The sequence below is a fragment of the Podarcis gaigeae genome (genome assembly GCF_964106915.1).
Source record: "Podarcis gaigeae genome assembly, chromosome: 2".
Taxonomy (NCBI): domain Eukaryota; kingdom Metazoa; phylum Chordata; class Lepidosauria; order Squamata; family Lacertidae; genus Podarcis; species Podarcis gaigeae.
In genome coordinates this window covers 69,977,596-70,004,075 of record NC_139679.1, presented here as the reverse complement: position 1 = coordinate 70,004,075, position 26,480 = coordinate 69,977,596, and the positions used below count along the sequence as shown (strand labels likewise).

The 26,480-nt window shown below is 41.4% G+C and overlaps 1 protein-coding gene across 1 annotated transcript in view; it reads right to left on the bottom strand.

Annotated features, from left to right (window-relative positions):
- The window catches only part of NSD1 (nuclear receptor binding SET domain protein 1), a 66,263-nt gene that overhangs the window by 26,918 nt on the left and 12,865 nt on the right, over positions 1-26,480 (bottom strand). The window contains exons 3-6 of the mRNA XM_083726345.1: positions 18,665-18,800; positions 13,094-13,266; positions 9,094-10,726; positions 186-307 (exon numbers count right to left, since the gene is read on the bottom strand). Of these exons, the coding sequence (XP_083582471.1) occupies positions 186-307; positions 9,094-10,726; positions 13,094-13,266; positions 18,665-18,800 (2,064 nt within the window). The remainder of the gene's footprint in view (positions 1-185; positions 308-9,093; positions 10,727-13,093; positions 13,267-18,664; positions 18,801-26,480) is intronic.

Genomic DNA, 26,480 nt, shown 5'->3' with positions numbered 1-26,480 from the left:
ATTTGCATGTGATGGAAGGGGCCTCAGCCAGAAGTGGAATTCCACTACCTTGCCCCAAAGCATACACACATGTTGGATCCCAGTTCTAGTTTTAAAAACCCTATTTAAAAAAAGGAAAACTACCTAGATGACAGTTTCCCAATTTCTCGCAGGTGCCTATACCTGTTTCTTTGTTTCATACCCACCTTCCGAAATGGCTCCTGGCTCCTCTTCTTTTTCTTAGGTGCAAATATGTGATCATATTCTTCTGCATATTCCAGAAGCCGCTTACTTGGCTTCCTAAGGCGTTTCTTCTCTGAATGAGCTACTGAGAAGATAAAAAAGGAGAAAGAGCCTCAGGATTAGTCTTCTGAGAAGATCAGAAGGGCTGGGATAGAACCCTTCATTATGGCCAGGGTCTGCTGAAGCTCCTGTGCCATTTTCCAGTGCCCTCAACAAAGTGATGATCACATGAATCTGAGGTGTATAGCTCAGATGCTTGAGACTCCTTGACTATGCCATTTAAGATTTTAAGCAATCCTCTCCTGCCATAATAGTTCAAAAGCAGCCCTTTCCTTCAGGTTTGCATACAAAGCTTCTTCCCTGACCACCATGCCACCACTCATTATTCAGTAGGAATCCACACAGTGATCCTAATCCATGCAAACCCCACAACCGTCACCCCACAAAGGAAAAGGACCCGGTTCCTGCCCAATTATGGAAAGCAAGTGAGCTGCAATGACTGCCATCAACATCTTGTCCCCAGTGTCAGCAGGCTATTCTTATCTGGGTCTCAGTGCAGTAAATTGTGCCCAGTCTGGCCTAGCAGTGCCACGTGCAAGTCAAGCAGGGGAAACTGCATTGCCCCTTTTGAGGGTAAGAAGCTAGGACTGAAATATTGTGGTTGAAGCAGGAATTAAGTCATATCTGTAAAACTGTAATATGACTTTCTTCTAGGATACTCTCCTAAACCTCTGAGTTTTGTCTTTTTTATATAAAAAAATCAACATTTTTTTAACCTACTCTCAAACTGGATTGTACAAATGAGTCCATTATAAGTCTTAGGAACTCTTTTTCTCTCTCCTCTTTTAAAAGTTTTTTCCTGTTGTTAAAAACAAACAAACCACGAGGAAATCCTATGTTGAAAAACAATAAACATCAATATTGCAAACAAGCAAAACAGGTGGCTCCTCCTAACACAGTATGAAAGCAGTTCTAAAATAAAGCTGGTCCTGAAACAAGAGTGGCTACATATCCAGAGAAAAAACTCTTAATAAGAATAAGACTACAATGTACATTTCTAATAATAATAATAATAATTTCTACAACATGTTGAATCCAGTGTGCCCTTTCCATTAATAGATAAGCTTTTCCATTTTTGGAGGGACTACTGAGATCCTGCAAAGGCTCACTGGAAGAAGTTGGGTAAATGATATTTCCTGATTTCCCCTTTCCCTTGCAGTCCCCATACTGTCCCAGAGGTTCAGCTTTTCAGGGGGCTGAGGAAGGAAGGTGGAACTGGAAAAAATGGGCTCTTCCTCTAGCAGTATCATTCCATTAATGGAGTTCTGCTCATGAGAATGCTGGATCCAAATCAGTATGTGGAACACAGTATTATACTCTATGTCTTCAAAGACCCTCAAACTCAGGATGCAAGGGAGAAACATGCTAAGAGGGAGGCATGCTTGGCAAATCCACACTGTGATCAACTCCTGCCCAGAAACCAATGTCCCCACTGTGGAAGGACATGTGGATCCAGAATTGGCCTCCACAGTCACTTATGGACTCATTGTTAAAACCGTGTTTATCGAAGACAATCTTACTCGGCTACGAGTGATTGCCAAAGAAGATTCCATATCTAATCTGATATATCATCTTCACAGTGACGCACTGCAGCTAGTGCTTATAAGTGGAACTCAGAAAAGCAGAGTTCCCTGCTTAGCCATAGACACTGGGTAGGATTAAGGCAGCACTGGGGAAAAATAGGAATCCTGTAGGGACAGACAAATTTATAAGAATGAATCTGAACCCAGCTATAGTTTAAGTAGGGGGTAACAAAAGAGCTAACTTTAGCTCCAACTTCCATAAGGGTAACTAATTTTTATAGAGGTGATGTGAAGTGCCTGAAATATTTGCAGATTGAGGTTTATGCATTCATTCTAATAAATTTGTCTCCTACACCTGTTGACTTTCCACTTTTTCCTTTTTAAACTGAATAGCATTGTGCAAAGTTCTCATTTTAAGCTTTGATTACTCTGTTGTAAACGAAGAGTAAACATCTCTGAGCTGGGCAACTGGTAGTCCATAAGCAACAGAATGGTGTCTGGTTCTCTTGATCTCGTACAATAGAAGTACTCTCCTCTGTGTAGAAGGAAAGATATATGGGCTAAAATGCCTCTGCTGCACAAGATTCTGGAGAAAATTAAAGAACTAGAGAAGAAGCTAAGAGCCAATCCGAAGTCACAGCCGATTTTGAGAGAAATTAAACTTCATCAAGCACAATATTCAAAACTGATAAACCAGGAAATAGAATGGAAGATTAAATCAATGAAACAAAAAACGTTTGAATCGGCAAATAAATGTGGGAAACTGCTGGCCTGGCAGTTGAAGAAAAGACAAAAATTGAACATAGTAACAAATTTGGAAATTGAAGGAAGAAGTATACAGAACCCCGTGGAGATTAGAAAGTGTTTTCAAAAATATTTTAAAAAATTATATACTCAAGGGCCGCAGAATGAAGTTGAGATTGAACAATTTTTGAGGAAAAACGGATTGGAAAAATTGTCACAAGAAAATAGATTACTCCTGAACAGCAAAATAACACGACAAGAGATTGAACTTGCCATTCAGAACTTGAAATTGGGCAAATCTCCAGGGCCAGACAGCTTGACCTCCAAGTACTATAAGACATTAAGTGATTATTTGATCCAACCACTGCTGGAGGTCAGCAATGAAATTATGGAGGGAAAGAAGGCGCCAGAATCGTGGAAAGAAGCGTTCATCACATTGATACCAAAATCAGAAACTGAAAAGACACAGCTCAAGAACTACCGCCCCATCTCCCTTTTAAATGTGGATTACAAAATATTTGCTGATGTTTTGGCAAACAGACTTAAAAGAGTTTTAAGTCAAGTAATTCATAAAGACCAAGCAGGCTTTCTCCCAGGCAGACATATGTTTGCTAACACAAGGAACATTATTGATGTCTTGGAACTTTTGCAAACTGACATAAACACTAAAGCAGTGCTAATTTTTATAGACGCGGAGAAGGCCTTTGACAACATCTCTTGGAAATTTATGAAGGGAAATTTAAAAGAAATGGGAGTGGGGAGGGGTTTTGAAAATGGGATTGACGCAATATATTCAGAACAAAAAGCAAAATTGATTGTTAATAATGTGGTAACAGAAGAGTTCAAAATTGAAAAAGGAACACGACAAGGCTGCCCGATTTCCCCTTTGTTATTTATCTCAGTCCTGGAGGTGCTCTTAAACTTGATCAGAAGGGACCGGTTGGTGCAAGGGATCCAGGTCGGAGCGAAACAATATAAACTTAAAGCTTTTGCAGATGACCTAGTTTTGACACTGCAGGAGCCGGAATCTAGTACGAAAAGAGTTTTACAATTGATTGACAATTTTGGTCGGGTGGCGGGATTTAAGTTAAACAAACAGAAAACTAAGGTGTTGGGGAAAAATTTGACAGATATTGAATCAGAACAGTTTCAGAGAGAAACAGAATTATCATTGGTGAAAAAGGTAAAGTACCTAGGGGTGAACATAACAGCAAAAAATCTGAGTCTATTTAAGGAAAATTATGAAAAATGCTGGTCTGAAATTAAGAGAGACTTGGACAGTTGGACAAAATTGAAGCTTTCTTTGTTAGGCCGAATTGCTGCTATTAAGATGAATGTATTGCCAAAAATGTTGTTTTTGTTTCAAACACTACAGATTATAGACAAGACGGAATGCTTCCGGAAGTGGCAGAGAGATATTTCTAAATTTGTCTGGCAGGGCAAAAAGCCCAGAATTAAGTTTAAGATACTGACTGACGCAAAGGAAAGAGGGGGCTTTGCCCTGCCAGACTTAAGGTTGTATTACGAAGCCGCAGCTTTCTGCTGGCTAAAAGACTGGCTACTTCTCGAAGACACTGATGTGTTGGATCTGGAAGGGTTTAATAATAATTTTGGTTGGCATGCATACTTATGGTATGACAAAGTTAAGATCAATAAGGCCTTTAAGAACCATATTGTCAGAAAAGCAGTGTTTAATGTCTGGACAAAATATAAAGACTTATTGGAAAATAAAACCCCAAGGTGGCTTTCACCTCTGGAAGCTAAGGCCCGAAAAAGACCCAATATGGAAGCCAATTGGCCAAAATATTGGGAAATATTAGAAAAAGATGGAAATAACTGGAAATTGCAGAGTATGGAAAAAATGAAGGATAAAGTGCGAGACTGGTTACATTACGCTCAGATTAAAGAAGTTTTTAAAAATGACAAAAAGCTAGGGTTCCAGGTGGAGAAATCGAAGCTGGAAACTGAACTGTTAGAACCTAAGACTAAGGTACTTTCAAGAATGTATAACTTGCTGTTGAAATGGAACACACAAGACGAAATGGTTAAATCGGCTATGATAAAGTGGGCACAGGACATTGGGCATAACATTATGTTTGAGGAATGGGAAAGGTTGTGGACCACTGGGCTAAATTTTACTGCATGTAATGCTTTGAAAGAAAATATAATGAAAATGATATACAGATGGTACATGACCCCAGTTAAGCTTGCCAAAATATACCACTCGTCTGACAATAAATGTTGGAAATGTAAAGAGAATGAAGGAACGTTCTTTCACCTCTGGTGGACTTGCCCTAAAGTGAAGGCCTTCTGGGAAATGATATATAATGAACTGAAAAAGGTATTTAAGTATACTTTCACTAAGAAACCAGAGGCCTTCCTTCTGGGTATTGTCGGCCAGAAGGTGTCAAAGAAGGACAGAACTTTCTTTATGTATGCAACAACGGCAGCAAGGATACTCATCGCAAAGAACTGGAAAACTCAAGATCTACCCACGCTGGAAGAATGGCAGATGCAGCTGATGGACTATATGCAGCTGGCGGAAATGACTGGCAGAATTCGAGACCTGGGAGAAGAAAGGATTGAAGAAGACTGGAAGAAATTTAAGATTTACTTACAAAATTATTGTAATTTGATGGAATGCTAAGAAGGATGCTTGATTATAAACAATTGGCCATCACTAAATTAGATGAGCATTATTAGACTATATTGTAATGATTGGTTATAAGATTACAAATAAGATGGTAATTTGCTTGAAAAATTTTATGAACAATGTAAGTGCGAGCGGATGACGTGAGGAAGTCCAAAGACGTTATGAAATTTTGTAAAGACACAAACAATGCTGTTTTTTAATTTTGTATCTCTTTTATTAAAAAAAACCTAATAAAAATTTTGGAGAAAAAAAAATAAATAAAATGCCTCTGCTGCTTCTTCCAAACTGCCTTCTGTCTTTACCATAAACATGCATGGGAGTCATCAGGCTGAAAGTAGAGGAAAGGAGGACCTGTAGAGGCACCTCCCAAACCCTGATGAAGTCATTGAGCAGCTATGGACATTTCCTCTAGCATCAACCACCTCCGGCCAAGACAAGAACAGAGAGCACCAATCTCTTGGGTGAAGGAAGCTGGCTATCCCTTATCTATCTCAGTAAGGTTCACGGCGTAACACAAATAGTACCCATCCTCGTTCTGGCTGTAGCTATTGAGTAAAAATTATTTTGATACCAATGTGAGAGACTGTAACTTGGATTACTGAATTTGTACAGTAACATCTCATGGTTTTTGTGGTGGAGTGCCACATAGTGAATCATCGTGAATAAAAGCATTTCCTAACAATGGAGTTACTGTGGTTGCTTACAATAATACGTAAAGATGATTAAGAAAAAAAGGAGGAGGTGCATAGGGAAAAACAGAAGCAATGTCAGTAAGAAAGTCTGGATTACTGCAATGTGCTCTGTTGGGGGGGGGGGAGTTTCCCTTGCACTTGATCTGGAAGCTGCAGTTAGTGCAGAATGCTGCAATACAATTACTGACAGAAGTGAGACTCCGTCAACATATAACACCTGTTCTCAGAGGCCTGCAGGTTTGCTACTGGGCCACGTTCAATGTGCTGCTATTAGTATATAGAACCCTTAACAACTCAGAACCACAGTTTACTTGTGAAACCGCTTTCCTCCATATGTGCCCACTCAGCTGCTTCAATCTGTGGAATGGACACCGCTACAAGTGCCAAACAATACTCATTCTGCATTTCTAAGAATTTTTTTTAGTGCAGCAGCAACCACAATTTGGAACTCCCTGCCTATTGACATACATCCGCTGTACTCCTTTAGGCATCTGCTAAAAACATGTTTGTTTGGACATGCTTGCTCAGATATGTAGAATGTTTACAGGTGTTGTAATCTGCTTTAAACTTTTTTAATAAGCTAAACACAGACTATTTCCCCCCTTTTTATTCTTTTTATAAACTGCTTTGAGTTTTTTTAGTGTCAGATTGGCTCTCCCTAGATTTATGGGTGGGTTGGAATGCAGCTATCAGTTTGCCCACTTAGCGATGCAGTTTTGTTTTTTAAAAAGTGCATGCAGAAATGCATGTTTCATAGGGGAAATGTTTACAAAAATGCATATTGCGGGGGGGGATACATTGTCAATCATATAGAAATTTGTTTTATAGGAAAGATGCATAGAAAATGCATATCACAGGGAAGTGCGTATTATTAAAAAGCAATCAATTCCCCCTCCTAAAAACAGAACAGAATGGACCTGTGAGTACATGGAAACTGAAACAGAATGATCTTACCTATTTTTACTCTAAAGTGCTGCCACCGCCCAACCCCTGGAAATCTTTGGGAATAGCTGCCCTTGGAAGTGGGAAGCTGAAATGCTCTGAACAGGTGTATGGAGAAGCTAAACTGAATGCAGCGTGTTTGGCCCTTGGCCAGAATAAAAATAATTATAATTGTGTATTTGCCAAATTAACCTTTTGTCTTCTGCAGAAGGCAAGATCTGGATACTTTCCTCATAAAAGTTAGTTAATAATACTTTATTGCTCATCTTGCAACATCTCCTGCATTTTACTGCAATCCACAAACATTACTGAAATCCTTTATCAAAAATACCTATTCTTCACAACATGTTGCAAAATCTGTTTTCAAAATGTGGTGGGGCGATTACCATTCAAGAGAATGTGTCTCAGATCTAGCAGAAAGTTAAATGCTAGAGCAGTTAATTTATGGAGTACACAGAGATAAGTAATGAACTAGGACTGCCTTGGCTCACACATTTTGCTTTATCTTCTATTTCACATAGCATGCAATTTGCATTTCGCAAACAGGGTAGGCCAGCCCTCTACATTTTGAAATTTAGTTCATGTTGCCACCCAATGCACGATCACTGATCAAAAACTACTAATGGAGAACAGCAAAACAAGATTGAAAAGTTTATAGAATGTAAGATTCAAGTTTAAATTGCTGCAGTCTATGGTGGTGACTTCTTGAGTCCTAACCCAACATGCAGCACTACCATAGACATGCTTACTTGCAAGTTAGTCCTACTGGGCTTACTCTCAGGTAAAGTTGTGTTAGACTGCAATTCTGCACCTATTTAGCTATCAGTAAGCCAACAGACTTACTTCTGAGTTAGACATGTATAGGATTGTGTTGTTGGCAATACACTCAGTTTAGCAGACCACTTGCTTTCCACAGGGAGAAATAAACACACATTATTTGGTACAGTACTACCAAACTTTTATCTACCTTTTGGGCTGCAATTTTTCCTTCTCATGAGTCTCCTGTAATACTGAGCAGTAAATATTATACTTTCATGCTAGAATTGGGTCCATCATGTTTTAATTTATAAATAAAGCTTCTGCACAAGGTAAGAGAAACCATATATATATATATATTTGCAAATCACACTATGCCTTCTTAAGCGCTGTTTCTAGTTTTAAAAGATTAAAGTGAACCTGTATTAAAATTTACGGAAGAGAAAAGCTAGAGTAACAACCAGCATTTCAATTGGATAACCTTAAGATTTTTATGCACTGCAACTCGTGGCACAAAACCTCTTAAGGGCTAGTTCTCACAACCTGCAGATGCAGACAGCTGAAGAGTTTATGAGCTGTACCACTTATAGACTTCAGGTAGGATCTTGCCCATTACTGAGTAATACTCCATATATATTTATTTATCTATAGGGTGGAAGATTTCACCATGTGGTTCCAGCTCCCCCAATCTGCAGTGGTGCAGCACAAGGAATCCTTACCTTGTACAGAGAACTCAAACTAGGATCTCAAAACTGTAAAACTCTCAATTCTGTAAGAACTGTATTTTTGTTTCATCCCCCTGATTCTGCAAAATGTTGCCCAGCTAACTAAGTGCTTCTCACAGTTCTTGCCTATAATGCATGCTCCCTTTTTAAAGAGTGAGGAGAAGCCTACAGTCTGAAGCTTGCTTTTATTCTGTAGAGGCCAAAGGCACGTAACTGTTCTGCTTCCCTAGATCTACTGATGTGCTTACCAGCTTTAGCACTGCTTTGGTTAAAACGCTGCCATCGCTTTTTGGGCGCTACGTGGCATACATCTCTAGGCTCATCACCCAAGGAGCCTTCTCTATCCAGTCCTGAATCCAACTCCCCATTTTCAAAGGAGTTGCAGCTCTCTCTCTTTTTATCATATTCTGACTTCATTCTTATACGAACTAAACTGTCATCAGAGGAACTTGCAGAGTCTTCGTCAGGGGAGTGTCCCATCAACTCCCAAGACACTTTCCTTTCAACATCTTCCTTTGCATTGTCTAGCGCACTAGCAACTGAGCCTTGGGCAGCTCTATCCTGGCGGGGCACACTCTCAGCTGAATTAGACAACCGCTTTAGTGTTTTGCTCTTTGATGCTGCATTAGCTACTAGTTTAGATAGCTGCTTAGATTTTGGACAGCTGCGCCTTGTGGTGCAGTTTGTACCAGAAACAGAAGCGTTTGTGAGTTCCCTTTTGTTAGCACCGGGATCGATCAACTTGGTTGCGATACCATGTGAAAAAGAGGACTGACCTTCTTTGGGTTTCTGACACTCTGGTTCTCGAACACTATCTTGGCTTTTTTCTAATTTATGAGTGGTTCCCATTGTAGGCAAAGATGTCAAATCACTTGGAGTGTTACTTCCAGAACTATCATCGCTGTGAGAACTCCTATAAGAGACTATGTTCTGAGTAGTCATGATCTGCTTCTCTTTCGTCTTACTATCATGCATATCTTTCAACAACATTAATAAGGTGCTGAATTTATAATCGGGCTCAATAGGCAAATGGTTCTGCCCAGAGACAGATGAAAAGAGTAAGGGCACTGTGGTCTTAGGTGGCCCACAGTCTTTCGCTTCAACATTCATGGACCTATACGACAGCTCCTTCAGTTCTGAAAGCACGTGTTTCACAACTGCCGTTTCTATTTCAGCGGAATCACCGGGTTTCTCATTTGTGCTGTTCAGCAGCTTGGGGCCATCAGCCTTCCCACTTTTGTTAGGCATATCTAACTGAGACCCAGGAGAACCTTTGGTAGCAGAAAAGCAGCAGTCGGGGCTACATTCATCTTCCTTAAGAGAGGAGTCTGTCCCAGCAGCAGCTTCTTTATGCTTGCATTTTATATTTCTGAACTGAGGCTGTTTTGCATCCATTTGACTTATAAACCCCTTACTTTGGAGTGTAGTGTGCTTATCTACATTGATAAGATTGTCATTCCTGTAAACTGAAGCCACCTCAGCTGCAAGGGATGGCTCACGGAATTCCTCACCTCCTGTTTCAACATTGATATTCCTGTCTAGAGAACCTTCTGGAGGTTTGCGGCTTCGATTGCTGCTTTTTGAGACAGGTGCAGAATGTTTAATATCTCTTTGCCCTGAACACAGTTCTTTTCCACTTTTATTTACAGAGTCACTATTCTTCAAGACACTATAAGCTGCTACCGCTGCTAAACTTTGGTCAAGGGAGTCTAGATCACAGGTACCGTTATCCGATGAATCAGAGTCTATTTGTTTCCTCTCTGCTCCAGCATCAGTTCTGGAATAGTGCTGCTGTAGCTTTGAACTGCAAGTGAAGCCTGCTGGATTTCTCTTTTTCTTCACGTCCGCTTTGGATGTTTCCTGCTGGCAGCTGCTATTAGATATATCAAACCCTGGTTTCTTATATTTGTTTTCGAACTGTCTTTCTCCAAAAGAAGAGAGCAAGTAGTTTTCCATGCTGCCTTTGGATCCCATTAGGCTCTTTGCTATTCTGCAAAGTTCATGAGAAGCCTGCTTCTCTGGCATATCTGCAGCAACCATATTTTTAGCTTTGCTTACTGGCCCTTTCCCCCCACTTTCTCTCTTGGATGCCTCCAGTTTGGTGCTACTTTTTCTTACTCTAGTTCTCCTCCGGGTGTCAGAGCTCTTCTTGTTTCGGGATTTGGTGAACACTTTCCCCTTATCATGGGTCAAATGTTTGGAGTCCAATGTTAGTGATTTCAAACATCCATTCAGTTGTCTGCTCTGTTCATTTAAGGAGTCCTTTGTACAAGATCCCATTAAATGCACATCCTTTTCACTGTCCGGTTTGCTGGAAGTCGGGATGTATTTTTGAGCACGGTTCTGCTTTAGATAATCATTTGTAAGGCCAACACTGATCTCCCATTTTGCCAGAAACCTCTTAGGAACCTGGAAAGTATAGGAAAGGAAAAAACAAGTTACAAAAAAAATATAATACACAAAAAGATAAAATTACACACAGATATGAACATTATCTTCTTTCACAAAATGTAACTGCAGCACATAATTAATTAAAGTACGCAGATCAAAGCTAGAGTCGTGGAGAACATGAATGTGACTTGTCATTTTTTATTTTGTCAACAAGGCCTAGAACATCATCTCTTGTCACAACGGACTCAGTTCCTCAGACTCCCTTCCTGTGAAAGTTAGATCAGGCACAGAGATCTGCTATATATAATCCCCTGTCATCTGAAGGTACAAGCGCCTAAATGATGTTCTGCTACTTCAATTGTTTTATAGCATCCCCTATTGCCTGCTTACATTTCTTTTGCCAAAATTTGTGCTCCTTTTTGTTTTCCTCATTGGACAAGACTTTCATTTGCTAAGCAGGCAATAAAGGATGCTATAAAACAATCAAAGAGCACATTGCTTAAACATAAATACTAACAATAGAATATTATTTAAATACATTAGTAGCAGAACATCATTTAGGCGCTTGTACCTTCAGGTGACAGGGGATTCAAAGGTATGCTAAAGGAGGATAAAGAGACTGCAGAGAAGCTGAATAAATTATTTGCATCTGTTTCCTTGGTGGATTATATATAGCAGATCTCTGTGCCTGATCTAACTTTCACAGGAAGGGAGTCTGAGGAACTAAGTCAGTTGTGACAAGAGATGATGTTCTAGGCCTTGCTGATAAAATAAAAAATAACAAAAGAAAACTTTTTGGCTCTAATAGCTCTTTGCCTCTGCTCATTAACCACTCTGGTATCCTCCTGGCCCTGGTGGCACCTTTCCTGACCTGGAGATTTAGCTCTCTTGATTATGCCTTTCAACTTCCTTTTCCTTTCCCCCAATCCCTTCATTTCAGGAAAGTTTCATCTTTTGAAGTCAAATGTGACTGTGCTGGATTTTCTTGGCAACTGTCCATTTACAAATGTATGCAATTAGATAGCACTATGGTCACTGCTCCCAGTAGGTACTATAACATTTACATCTCACACCAGGTCCTGCATGCCACTTAAGTCCAGGAAGAGTCTGCTCCTTTGGGGATTTCTAGCTTGCTGGACTCTATGTTTTCTTTCACACACAGTGGCATCGCCTCCAATATGCCCTTCTTGGTCCTTCTTATAGAGCTTGTACCCAGAGGTAACTGTGTTCTATTGGTTCTCTCCATTATAGCAGGCTTCCATTATGTCCACTATATCAATGCTCTCATCTAAGGCCAAGCACTCCAGCTCACTCATCTTGACTCAGAGGCTTCACACACGCACACACACGCACACACACACACACACACACACACACACACACACCTTCCAAAGGAGTCCAAAGTGGCAAACAACAAGGAATAAAACACTCCACATTTTAAAAACAATTCAAATACATATGCACAGTGGGAAATATATCAACTCAAAAGGCTTTTTACTCCATCTCCACAAATCTCTGACACCTGCTTGCCTCTCAGTTGCTATCATGTGCCCCTGCACTCTCAGTGACACATTCTACCCTCTCCCCAATTTAAATTATAATAATAATTCCCCCCTTCCTCTCAGGGCCATGATTTGTTCTGAACAGGACTTTGCAGCTGCTTTCAGCTTCCCCCACACAATCAATTTAAAAGCTGCTCTGTCACCTTTTTTTATTTTAAGCACAAACAGTCTGGTTCCATTCTGGCTCCCTGAGAGCTTAATAAGTTCCAAAACTGGAATATAGCTGAATTCTTCTGAATCTAGTCTCAAGAAAATGGTTGCCTGGATGTTTTATGCCAGAATCTCAGTTTTGGAAATATTAACACAGAGCTAGGACCACAAAATGGGATGCTGGCTCCAGAAGGAATTCAAGCTGTAGACTAAGATTTTGAAATACAGTAGGGTTTCCTTCCTGCGCATATTACTCCACATTTGCCCTTCAGATACAATGTTTTCTCCATTAATCACATTGAAAAGTGTTGTCAAAAGTTCTCTTTATATACCTGTAACTAACATAATGGCCAGATTTACATGATTATATTTCCAGTCTATTATCAGGTAGCTATATGGACAAGTCAACGCAAAAGACATTCCTTTATCAGCAGCCTCCAAGTCTCAAATCATATCAGGCATTTTTAAAGCAGTATAAGAAACGCAATCCCAAAAAATGGAGCACCTTTGTATGCTGATGGAGTTAAGTGAGAGAGTTGAGCATGAGTTTAAATTTTTCCAACTGCGATCCATGGTCTTTAAGAAGTACTTCACTTCCACTAAATCATACACCTAGGTTTCGCACTCAGGTGAGAACACTCAAGAAGAAACCAAATGAGAACATGAGATTTACCTTGTGCTTGTAACCTTTCTCTTTTTGCTTCCCTCTTCTCCGAAGGACAGGCAGTTCTTCAAACTGATGTCTTCCTTCAAAGACTACAATAGCTTTCCCTACAACCCAGGCTCTTTCAGATGGGTCTCCCAAGGCTTCCACATAGTATTCTCGATGTGGTCTGCGATTGGACACTATCAAAGACAAAATTGGCAAGATTAGCATTTTGTGTCAAGCTGTAGGAATGCCCCCAAAATATTTTCTAAAACATATCTAACAAATGGGACCTGGAATAAATTATGCAACATTGGGGTGGGGGGAGTATTGCACCCTTGTTTTGTATTTCACTCAGGGTTCCCCAGAACACACTGGTTCCTGCCCTCTTGTTTGTTATATGCATTAATTTGGCTCTATTTCTATTGGCACTCACCACCTGAGTTCACCATTAGAGGGTGATAGTCAAGTCCCTTTTGGACTTATTTTCTGGGTTCCAGGGTGCTGTACGGAAGGAGCAGATCCACATATTGTATGCACCAAATTGTGGTTTCAGGAAGCCATGACGATCGCTATGCCTAGGTCGATGGCTGCAGGAACAGAAAAGATGCTGGCTAAGCATCCTTGAATAATGGGAGCATTCTTCCTACGACAAAAGCTTTGTGAAAAATACGGCAATGGAACCTATGAAGATAGGTTAACCTCTCTCTGATAGCAACACCAAAGGTGCCCCTAGATGACCGAATTCTGGTTACTTGCTATTCTAATTAAAAGCAAGGAGGAGGACAAAATGTATTCCTGTAATCTATTCAAGCCTGAGCTGGACAAACACAGCACTTTTGTTGAATTAAGAAAGAAGTATCTTATTACTTCAATACACTAATAACTCTAGGTACCTTTTGATGTGAAATGTGTTTTTGGTTTTTTTTTGTTCAGGGTTTACAGTTATGTCTCCATATGATTAGACAGGGAAGCAGCTGTTCAATGGAAAATACACCAATTATAAACCATGGGGTGGAAGAGGGAGAGGAGTGTAGGATAAGAAGTGGGCATTTTAATGAGAGTGAAGTTTCCCCCTGTTATCTGGTAATTGTCTGCATATGTGCCTTTATTCTATATGTGTGTCACATTAGAAGATAATTCTTTTTTCAACCAACATTTTATTTCCTTTTCAAAGAGTGAAGTCTTTGTTTTGGACAATTAGCTTAAGAAAGCAGGGCAGAACCAAGTACTTTCAAGGTTCTTCTTTCTGGCTTGGCAAAAATGACTTCTTGTTTTGATAAAGAAAGCTGAGAGATTCAGGGTTGCAATTAAGGAAGAGTAATGAAGAAGTCTGAGAATTTTGGTGTAAGTCATGATTTAATGGACTGATTTTTAATGGGTAAATTTATTTAAGGGGGTTACCAGAGAAAACCAGAGTGTGGATAGGGATTTGAAATGGGAGGTGTTTAAAATTAAGAAAATGGAGAAGTAAGACTGGGGTAGTCTCTTCTTTTTCTCTCTCAGCGTTTCCTTACAGCTTTTAGTTTATATTGTTTTTTCTCCCTCCCCCAACATTACATTCCCTGAAATGGTGGTGTTGGGAGATGTAGAACAGGTCTGTGAATTTTGCATTTCTTGGAGCAAGCTTGTATGTTTGCTGAGATTTGTACTTCCATTTTTTGCTCAGGAAACTTCCATCTGGAACCAACAGACCTCACCACAGCAAGTCTGGTAGATTTGGAGCTTTTGGTAAAATCATTTATGTACTCATTATTCCTCCCAAGTTCTCAAGTCTTTTAGAATATCCCTACATCTCACTTACTCTCTTTCAAATCTTGAGTAATTTTCATATATTGCTTAAGCAGACCTTTATAATATAGTGAAACATTCTTACTGCATTTGCTTTTAAGTTAGCTGGACTTGAGGGAGAGTGTTAGAAGGATAACTGGTAATTTACCTATAATAACTTATGTACTATAAGTAGTCAGTGCAAGTTGTTTCATATTCCCATATAGTGCATATAGTGCATGTGGTTGCCCCATTATAATTGTTTCATCTGTAGTGTATTTTTTTAAATATAATTTACTGTTCATTTTGTATTATGCTTTCACTGTCTTAAATAAATATACACATTTTTTCATGATGTGTTGGTTATTTTTACTACAGTGGTACCTCGGGTTACATATGCTTCAGGTTACAGACACCGCTAATGCAGAAATAGTACCTCGGGTTAAGAACTTTGCTTCAGGATAAGAACAGAAATCATGCTCCAGCAGTGCAGCAGCAGTGGGAGGCCCCATTAGCTAAAGTGGTGCTTCAGGTTAAGAACAGTTTCAGGATAAGAACAGACCTCCGGAAGTACTTAACCCGAGGTACCACTGTATTTCTTTTGGTGTGGCTCTTGCTTTTTGGTCTTATCCACTTGCTCACTGAAGCAAACTAATACAGATTTAATTTAGAACCCATTTTTCAGAGAGAATTATATTAAATATTAAATCAGTCTTTTCTTTGAAATTCTGGAGAGAACTCTAAAGTTCCAAATTTTGCTAGAGGTTGTTGGCCCTCTGCATTCAGTGCTCCCTGTGTTTTACTTTTTGAATGAGTCAGGGGTTAAAACAGGGGTCAGCAAACTTTTTCAGCCGGGGGCCGGTCCACCGTCCCTCAGACCTTGTGAGGGGCTGGACTATATATATATTTTTTTGGGGGGTGAACAAATTCCTATGCCCCACAAATAACCCAAAGGTGCACTTTAAATAAAAGCACACATTCTACTCATATAAAAACAACAGGCAGGCCCCACAAATAACCCAGAGATGCATTTTAAATAAAAGGACACATTCTACTCATGTAAAAACACACTGATTCCCGGACCATCTGCAGACCGGATTTAGAAGTCAACTGGTCCGGATTCAGCCCCCAAGCCTTAGTTTGCCTACCCATGGGTTAAAAGGAGTTCAGAAGCTGTCATCATAGGATAGAGAAGCAACTGTTTTCCCAAAGAGAAACATCTTATGAATGAATGAACAGCACAAGTTTTAATTTCTTTTTCTTCCCTACTTCAGCATACATATTTCAGATACAGTGGTGCCCCGCAAGACGAATGCCTCGCAAGACGAAAAACCCGCTAGACGAAAGGGTTTTCCGTTTTTTGAGGCGCTTCGCAAGACGAATTTCCCTATGGGCTTGCTTCGCAAGAAGAAAGCCCATAGGGAAATCTCCGGGGACCTCTTTTAAATGCTGGCGGTGGGGAGCAAAGCCTTTCCCCCCACTCCGGCCTTCAGAAGAGGTCCAGGAAGGCCGGCGGGGGGCCGAAAGGCTTTGCTCCCCACCGCCAGCATTTTAAAAGCAGTCCGGGATAGCAGGGAAGCGCTTCCCGCTATCCCGGACGGCTTTTGAAGGCAGGCGGCGGGGGGGAGCAAAGACTTTCGCCCCCCACCGGCCTTCAGAAGAGGTCCAGGACCTCTTCTGAAGGCCGGCGGGGGGCAAAAGTCTTTGCTCCCCCCTGCCTGCCTTCCCGGGAGAGCGGAGAAATGCAGCGCCTTTCACCGCTTTCCCGGACGGCTTTTGAAGGCAGGCGGGCGGGAGCAAAGACTTTCGCCCCCCACCGGCCTTCAGAAGAGGTCCAGGACCTCTTCTGAAGGCCGGCGGGGGGCAAAAGTCTTTGCTCCCCCCTGCCTGCCTTCCCGGGAGAGCGGAGAAATGCAGCGCTTTCTCCGCTTTCCCGGACGGCTTTTGAAGGCAGGCGGCGGGGGGGGGGAGCAAAGACTTTTGCCCCCCACTGGCCTTCAGAAGAGGTCCTGGACCTCTTCTGAACGCCGGCGGGGGGCAAAAGTCTTTTTTTCCCCCTGCCTGCCTTCCCGGGAGAGCGGAGAAACGCAGCGCTTTCTCCACTTTCCCGGACGGCTTTTGAAGGCAGGCGGCGGGGGGGAGCAAAGACTTTCGCCCCCCACCGGCCTTCAGAGGAGGGACCTCTTCTGAAGGCCGGTGGGGGGCGAAAGTCTTTGCTCCCCCCCCCGCCTGCCTTCCCGGGGGCTTTAAAATCGCCCCGGGACAGCGGAGAAGTCCGCTGTCCGGGGCGATCTTAAAATGCTGGTGGGCGGCAGCGCTGCCGCCCGCCAGCATTTTAAAAAACCCCGGGACAGCGGAGAAGTCCTCTGCTGTCCCGGGGTTTTTTAAAATGCTGGGGGTGGGAAGAAAAGCCCTTGTCCCCCCCCCAGCCTTCAGAAGAGGTCGGGGGACAGACTGTCCCCGGACCTGGACTGAAGGCGGTTTTCTTAGGAACACATTGATTGATTTTCAATGCATTCCTATGGGAAACCGTGCTTCGCAAGACGAAAAACTCGCAAGACGAAAGAACTTGCGGAACGAATTAATTTTGTCTTGCGAGGCACCACTGTACTGTTAGGGAGCTATTTGGACACTATGTGGACAAGAATCTGGGAGAGGTCAATGCGTCTTTGGGTACCATTCTCTTCTCTCAACCACTGCCTATTCTACTTCAAATTTTCATTTTTAGAAGAACAGTTTTACTCTTCAAATTGGTTCCTGGTTGAAGTTCTCAGGGATGCAAGCATAGTGGGGTTTTTTTGCGGGGGGGGGGGAATATGGGGTTCTGAAGGACAGTGGATTTAATTCAAAATATCAGAGACTTTGCAATGGTGGCACACACGTTTTAAATTTCAATAAGAGGCAATAATTTACCTGTTGTGAAGAAATAACGCTCACACCTTGCACTTGGTCCACTCTCCCTACCCTTGTCTTCTTGGTTGATTTCTAACATTTTCACATTGTTCTCTCACCACTGAATATTTCACTTCATGACATACTCCTTCAGCAAACCCACCCACTGAAGTATATTCTCTTTCCACCAAAGCCTTCCTCTTCCACCTCCTAAACTCCAGAACCTTGAGAACTCTTTTCTTCACAATCTCTCAGTATTGAATACTTGAACAGTATTATGCACGTCTACTTAAAAATAAGCCCTTTGAGTTTAACTGGACTTACTCCGAGGAAAGTGGGCACAGGATGAGACCAAGTGCAATTCTATATACCTTTACCTAGCAGTAAGTCCAACTTAATGGGCTTGCTTCTAAGTGGAGAGCCATAGGCTTCCACTACCTACCTGTAATCCTAAACAAACCACTAACCAAACAAAGTTCCACTGATTTCCATGAAACATTCTAATTATCCCAGGTTAGGGCTGGGCCTTATTATTATCATTAGCATTCATGTAATGCCATCAATGCATATGGTTATGTATGCAATTAAGATAAGAAATGAAGGGCTTGCAATCTAAAATAGTGATGGCTGTTACTACCCTTTCACTTTTTCATGGCAGGGTGACCAAGCCAAATATATATATAGAGAGAGAGAGAGTGAGTACAGGACTCCAGAACTTTTGACAGAGGAAGCTGCAGTTTGCTGCCTGACAAGCTATACAAACATTAAAGATACACAGCCCACCCCCCTCAACATCATCATCTTCACCCAGGCAGCTTATTTGACAGCCACCCTGGTCAATACACACTTATGGAGGCTAATCTGCAAAGTGAGCTGTGTATGGATAATACAAATCACTAAAACTCTGATCATGTAATGCAAATAATATATTATTACCTTTCATTTTTGAATGCGTGTCTAGCACAGGATCATGGGAAATTTTACAGGGCCACCATGGACGCCTGTTGAACTTTGCCCATACAAGATCTCCAGTTTCATACTTCACCGGAGCAGGTTTCTTCTTATTTCGACCCTATGGAGAAAAAACAATAAACTGCATTGATATATAATTCACTCTAGTGGAAGCTGCTTGAGCCACCAGGACTGTAAACTGCAGTTGGCTTAAATCAGTTGATTAATTGCAAGAGGGTAAGAGTGGAAGGGCACACTGGTTTATTTTTGGTTTTGAGGTATTGCTGAAATAAGGATTGAGAAAGAAAATATCACAAATCTTCTCTTATTCTACCAATGCTCTTGTGTACTGAACTGTAAACAGCAACATTATAATGTGAAGATTTATAAACAAGTTATTTTACACTTCCTTTGGGAAATGAAACAAAGGCACCAATATAGAGATTACGGTAGCTTGTATCTAAACAAAAAAAGTTAAATCAGCTAACTGGTTAAGACAGATCACTTCACATTCTTCCAATCAGTTAACAGATCTACAACCTACACATTGTGCAGGCCCAGCAGCCAACCCTGACTCTTTTCCTCATCAAACCAAACATTTGCCAAGGGCAAACTTATATCACTAATAAATAAGCAGTTTTTAGAACTCTAAATGTGGATGAGTTGAACACAATAGTCACCTCTCCTAATGGAAAAACAGAATCGCTGCCCTTTCCTGTCAAGGAAACAGCTAAAGCTCTAAACTGGTACTAGGCAAAATAAAGGGTGGGGAGGAGAAGGGAGGAAATGAGATGTTATTGCTAAAATTGAGGATTTGGATACCCTTGCCGTTAGGAGGAACGTTTTCAGTTCTAATGTTTCTTAGTGACTGCAAAATGTGATCAAAGAATCAAGCTCTAGCCTTGCTTTTAAGGTGGAACACATGGGGCTACCTTCTCCGTACACTCTCTGAAAGGCCACCTCCCTCTCAAAAGCTGGAGGACCTTCCAGAGCAGCATTTTGTGAAGGGATCCTTCCAAACAGAAATATCAACACCCAAAAATGTGTGTTCCTCTTTGCATTCTAGCCATGATTCTACATATAAAATTATGGAAGGAGGAAATTTATAATTTTAAAACTAAGTGCTACACAAGTTATTAAGTGTTAGAAGCCAATATTGAAAATTAGTTCCTCAGACTAAATAAAGCTTTATTAAAACAGCATCAACTTTTCTAGGTTAGATACAGAGATAGTTGCAAACTATATATCCAGACACACCCACTTTCTTTGATGGATTAAAAATCTCCCCATATCAACACTAAATTGATTCATTTCAGCTCGCTCCAAAATCAAAGACAGAATGAATGGGTGAGCCTTTATTGCATCTTGCAGTCCCCAGAAGAACAGTGCAAAGACGTAGGTATGAGAAAGCAATAGAAAATGGGAAAGTGAATTTGTAAACATATTAAAAACAATGCTTGTTGTGATGTACGGATTGTCAAACCATGATTTGCAATCAACCAGGAATGCAGAATCGGAAACCATGGTTTGAAAACAATGGTGGTGTAGCATGATGCCTGAATCAAGAAACCATAATTACAGACTACATTTGTGCTTCTTAAATGTCCAGTTAAAAATGCTAATGCTGATTTTAACTAAATTTTAATATGTGAGGATGAACAGCTGAAAAGCAGAAGGAAGAGGCAGTGATTGGATGGAGATGTGGAAGGTACTTGTTATGTACTGAAGTTCTCACCCTGGGCCAGCAGGGGGATACTGTAGATAGTTATGCAAATGAAGGATCGAAAGTGACGTTCAGTGATTGGATAGTTTGTATGCAAATGAAGGATCGAAAGTGACGTTCAGTGATTGGCTAGTTACAGAAAATGGTTACTGTTGCATTCTAGTGGAGTTCTATATAAGCAGGCTGACTGAGCTCCTCAGTTCAGTTCTGTTCCAGCTTACAAATAAAGAGCTGCTTTGGAAGAATCACTATGTCGTCTGATATGTTCGCCCACAACTTAACAGTACTGTAGGGTATTTAATTCTTAAGCTGTTTCTCTAGCATACAGGAAAACCACACACCTGGAAACCCAAGGTGGGGGGAAAATAAACTGGGGAAAGTAGGTTCAGAAGAAAAGCATCTCCTTCTCCCCTTCCAAATTGTGTCCCCCCCCCTCCATAGCAAGGTGGTAGAACACATATTTAGAACAATTGCTTTGCATACTAAAATGTCCCCCATTCAATCCATGGCCTTTCCAGGTAGGTCTCAGAAGGACAACTCTGGACCTCTGATGCTAGTCAGAGTAGCAAAACACTGAACTAGGTGGACCTATAAGGTATAAAGCTGCTTCCTGTGTTGCTTTCAACTCTTTAGCAGAAACCCAAGTCCTCAGATAAAGATCTGTCACAGAAATTTAGCTCTCGTGTAATTTATCATCAGTTCTGAAGTGAAGTTCAACATTAAATTATTGGAGCCAGAGCACAATTGTACTAGTCATCTACTTCAATTTTCCACTACATAGAATACAGAGAAAGAGGAAGTGCCAAGGGCACATATCTGCAGTTAGGAAGACTTCGTGCTTGCAAAGTTAATTAAGAATTAAAGTGTTATTCAAAATGAAAGATACGCCTTGTTTTTTTAAACAGACCAATGTTTTTAAAATTGTTATAAAACCATAATCTAAGTCCCCCAAATGTTGACCTTTTCTAGTCCAACAAGCAATATTTAACTTTTTTATTTAAAAAAACAACAACCATGATGCATTATGAGTCACAGTTTTAGACTAATACAACATTAGGAAAGACACTACACATAGGAGAACACTCTTATGCTTGAGTTATGCTGGATGAGGGGCTATGAGGAACTCTGTGGAACACTGGTGCCATAACAGATATGGCAGCACAGCACCATGGAATTGCAGCATGGAATTTCTGGCACAGAAATGGCAGAGGGAAGAAGCACTTCCCCACAGACCACTACCACATCCTCAGTGACAATGTAGCTTTACAACAGCCCCAGACCACATGCAAGAAATTTCCTCCCATTTACAGCAGTGGGAGGGAAACAAATGAAAAAATAGCCGCCGCCCCACCTCAGTGAGCACCTCTCTCACATAGGCTATGGTGTAGTCTCAACGCCCAAATGCAGCCTACCACCACAAATATATAAACCACATACAGGGATGTCATAACTCAAGATGACAAGTCATGCAGCGGGGGGCTTTTATTTCTCTTGTCTCTGGCGACACAGGGCTCACAAGAAGGGACTCCAACAATACAAAAGAGGAAGAAGTGGTGCTCTGCACACAAAGGGAGCTCTTTGCACAAACAACTTGTGTCCCAGAACCCTGCCAGGAACTGGAGCACAGTGTGGACATTTGTTTTCCTTGAACCCTCACAGGAACCTTGCAGCAACTCCCTCACAGCACTCTTAACAGTTGGGGGTGCCAGAACAAAACACCCCACACAAGCAAGTAAGGGGACAGGGCAAGCGTGCTACAAAATACATCCATTTTTCACTGTCTCCCACATCTCACCACCTCATCGCCACATACTATCCAAACTGTATTACTCTAACACTATGCTTCAGCAAAGCGAATTATGGTGCTGGAGGAGACTCTTGAGAGTCCCATGGACTTGCAAGAAGATCAAACCTATCTTAAGGAAATGAGCCCTGAGTGCTCACTGGAAGGACAGATCCTGAAGCTGAGGCTCCAATACTTTGGCCACCTCATGAGAAGAGAAGACTCCCTGGAAAAGACCCTGATGTTGGGAAAGATTGAGGGCACAAGGAGAAGGGGACGACAGAGGACGAGATGGTTGGACAGTGTTCTCGAAGCTGCTGAAGCATTGTTGTTGTTTAGTCGTTTAATGGTGTCCGACTCTTCGTGACCCCATGGACCAAAGATGCCAGGCACTCCTGTCTTCCACTACCTCCTGCAGTTTGGTCAAACTCATGTTAGTAGCTTCGAGAACACTGTCCATGAGGTGGCCAAAATATTGGAGCCTCAGGATCTGTCCTTCCAGTGAGCACTCAGGGCTCATTTCCTTAAGAATGGATAGGTTTGATCTTCTTGCAGTCCATGGGACTCTCAAGAAAAGTTAAGAGTTAAGAAAAATAAAAAAATGAAATATATTTTAAAAAATAATTTAAACCCCCACCAGTCATTGCGTCTTATTGAGAGACCTCTTTCTTCGGAACACACATTCACTTCCTACATTTCAAAACCCAATACATAAACACAGATGCCATTCTAATTTTCAGTTTTCCTTGTAAGGTAGCTTATAGAGATGATCACACTAAGTGAAGAAATTGCTAAACAAATTATATTAAATTCACAAGCGCTCAGTCATGGCAGAGACATATCAAGCTCAGACAAAAGCTCCCTTTTGAAACAGTCATACTATTAATAGTCTTAATTATTGCACATATCCAATAACTATCTTTTTCATAAAGCCACTTTAAAGCGGTTTTCAGCTCCACCGGTCTCATTGGAAGCAGCAGAATAAATCACATGCTTGCACAAATTAACACTAGGGTTCTGTCTCCAGCGAATATCATTTCTGTAGCTTTTCTCCATCTCATTAACAACTGTGATGCTCCTTGCTCATTAAGAAAGTGGTGGGAAGATTACAGGCACTTTCTAGTTCCCCAGCAATCCAAAGAATGGCTTTAAATGGCCTTAGCACCTCCCCACCCCCTTCTGTGAGAGTTTTGCTTTGGTGTTTTTGGCTGAGGAGATTAGTTCTACTGTAGTTGAAACAGAACTGTAGCTATGATTCAGGTGTTCTCCAGGTCTCTCAATAACAACAACATTTGCACAGTGCCTTAATTGTTAAAGTGCTTAATCCACATTATCTCATCAATCTTCACTACTACCTTATAAAAATAGTTAAGCCCAGTCCCATTTCCCCCTGCATATTTCAGGCCAAGGGCCTGAACCATGGCTGTGCTAGGTCAAGAGGACTGCATCCTGCCCTTCAAAACAAATTTTGGTATTACAGAACCAAGAAGCGACAGTGAATACAACACTACCACTTGAGTTACTCAGCAGGGAAGGTCTCCTAGGCACAAACAGCACTGACTTGTGATTTTAAAATAAAAAAATTAAAGGGGGAGGGCAAATGCCAAGAGCTCTCTGTGAGCTACTGAAAATGTCTGGGGCAGGGGTATATATGGCCTGCAGGTTTGCCAGCCCTGCTTCAGAGGGCATACAACTCTGTTCTTTTCACACCTTGTAGTGTGTTTGTGAAATACAGTACAGTCGTACCCTGGCTGTCAAACTCAATCCGTTCCATAAGTCCATTTGACTCCCGTAACAGTTTGAAAACCAAGGTGTGGCTTCCAACTGGCTGCAGGAGCTTCCTGCACTCATTGTGAAGCTGCAGAAGTCACGTCAGATGTTCGGCTTCCAAAAAACATTCGCAAAACATAACACTCACTTCTGGGTTTGCGGCGTTCGGGAGCCAAAATGTCCGAGTACTGAGGTGTTCGACAACCAAGGTACGACTGCAGTTGTAGTTAATTAATGTTGTGGTCATATAAAATAAATTAAAAGTATTTATTTTAGCTCATTATGGCTCTGAAACATAAGGATGTTTCACAGGTAATGGTGAGATACCAAGTGCTCAGGGTATGGAGACAGCAAAAGGGAAAAACCAGAGTGCAAACCACAGATTGCAAACAGGGCACTCAGTTTAGGCAGAAAGGCTGTCTGTGTAAACTGGAATGTTTCACATGGGATGATCCATAAAAAGGGCTGCTTGCATTTCACAAGTCCACTTACGGTATTAATTTAATTCCCCCAGAACTAACATGCCTGTTTCCTTACAGCAAATGGAAGTCAATATGGAAAATGCTGATGGGGTGAAGGCAGGAAGAAAGTGGGAAACGGCGGACACAACAAAAGGGTGGGGAAATAGGCAAAGTCAATAAAACCCATAGCAAAGGTAAAGGAATAGGGCTGGGAAATGAAGGATGGGAATAAGATTTATTGACTGCAACCTTCACACATATGCTTGGGTGTAAGGTCCATTCGACACAGTGAGACTTGTTTTTAGGTCACCTACCGGTGGGGAATAGTTTCCAGCTCAAGTGATGAACTGTATTCCCTTGTGAGCAACATTATGGAAGTCATGTGCCAACACAAGGCGATACCAAATTGAAAGTGGGTGGAGCCAATGCCACACACACATCTCTGCCTCTGCATTTCCTTGCCATGTGCTGCTGAAGGCGCTCTCTTTTCTCAGCACACAGTGAGAAATCCAAGAGAATGCAGGAAGAATATTCCTTTCCTTCATCACGCACCACCTGAACCCTGCCACATCCAGAAACCCTTCTCCCCCACCTGCTTTTCAGTTGGTTCATGCAGAAACCACTGATAAGCAGAAGATACAGTATATAAACTATTACAAGGCATAATACAGCATATGGAACATCAATAACCATAAAATATGGTCCCACTTACTCAAATACCCACACAAATTCCACATCAGCTAACAGAGCCCTATCTTTCCAATCATTCCACACCTGCACACATTTAACCAAACTCTCTCACACACAAAAAAACACTAACACAATCTCCAACACGTACCTATTCCAACAAGTCCCCAGGAAAATATACAAAAAATATACAAAATATATACACACACAAAAACCACACACAACAATACTGGCAGCCTGATACTGTACCAATACCAAATTTAGTCCAGGACTCCATCATCTACACAGCTCTACCCCTAGTCAAAAGTTTATAGCTCCCATCTGAGAGGATGTCAGACTCTAACTCCTCCCACCCACTCTAACACCTCCCACTATGGGACAGTATTATGCATCATCCTACTAAAATAAAAAAGCACAGTCGTAAAAGGGAGGAGGCCCTGACTCTCACAGCACTCTAAAGCCATGGTGCTTCTTTGCTGCCTTTACAGGCAGATGTGATTTCATTAACAGCCCTGTGGGGAAAGTACTGGAATTATGTGTACAATCCAATTCTTTCAATTACAGAACATTCTCAGAAGCAAAACGAAAGATAAGATTTTGATCATTTTGTAATGAATCTATGTAATAGTGTATGTTCGGGTGGAGGGTGGGTTGTAATGGCAAAAGTATGAACAAGTGATTTAATTTACTGTTAAATCTTAACAGCATTAATGTAATTAGAGGACTTCACCTAGCCTACTTAACGCAGAACGAAATGCAGTTTGCTATACTGCACATAAAGCTATCGGCTATACCTGCACAACATTCAATATTCCTCTTTATAAAGGGTAGGGACAATGAACAACGCACCTTCTGTTGTCCCACATTCCCAAAAATACATACCCAAATTGCAGCAAAATGGCTTCTCCTTACAAAATCATTTGTTGTTGTATGAAATACAGTATGTGAACACAGTCCAAGCATTTGAATGCTCACACATACCAATGTGTAAAATATCCTCCCATTTCTTTAACATAAAGAAAACAAGACCCACATCTATGACAGAATTCCTTTCTTTCATTTGTAAGCAACAGATTTCTAGATTAATCCTTTGCCAACCTGTTGCCCCACAGGTGTTTTGGACTACAACTCCCATTGGGCCCACTCAGAAGGGCTGTGCTGATGGGAGTTATAGTCCAAAACAGGCATAGGCAAACTCGGCCCTCCAGATGTTTTGAGACTACAATTCCCATCATCCCTGACCACTGGTCCTGTTAGCTAGGGTTGATGGGAGTTGTAGTCCCAAAACATCTGGAGGGCCAAGTTTGCCTATGCCTGGTCCACAACATCTGGAAGGTAGCAGGGGCCTGGAGTGCTGCTGGCAGTCATAGACAGTGC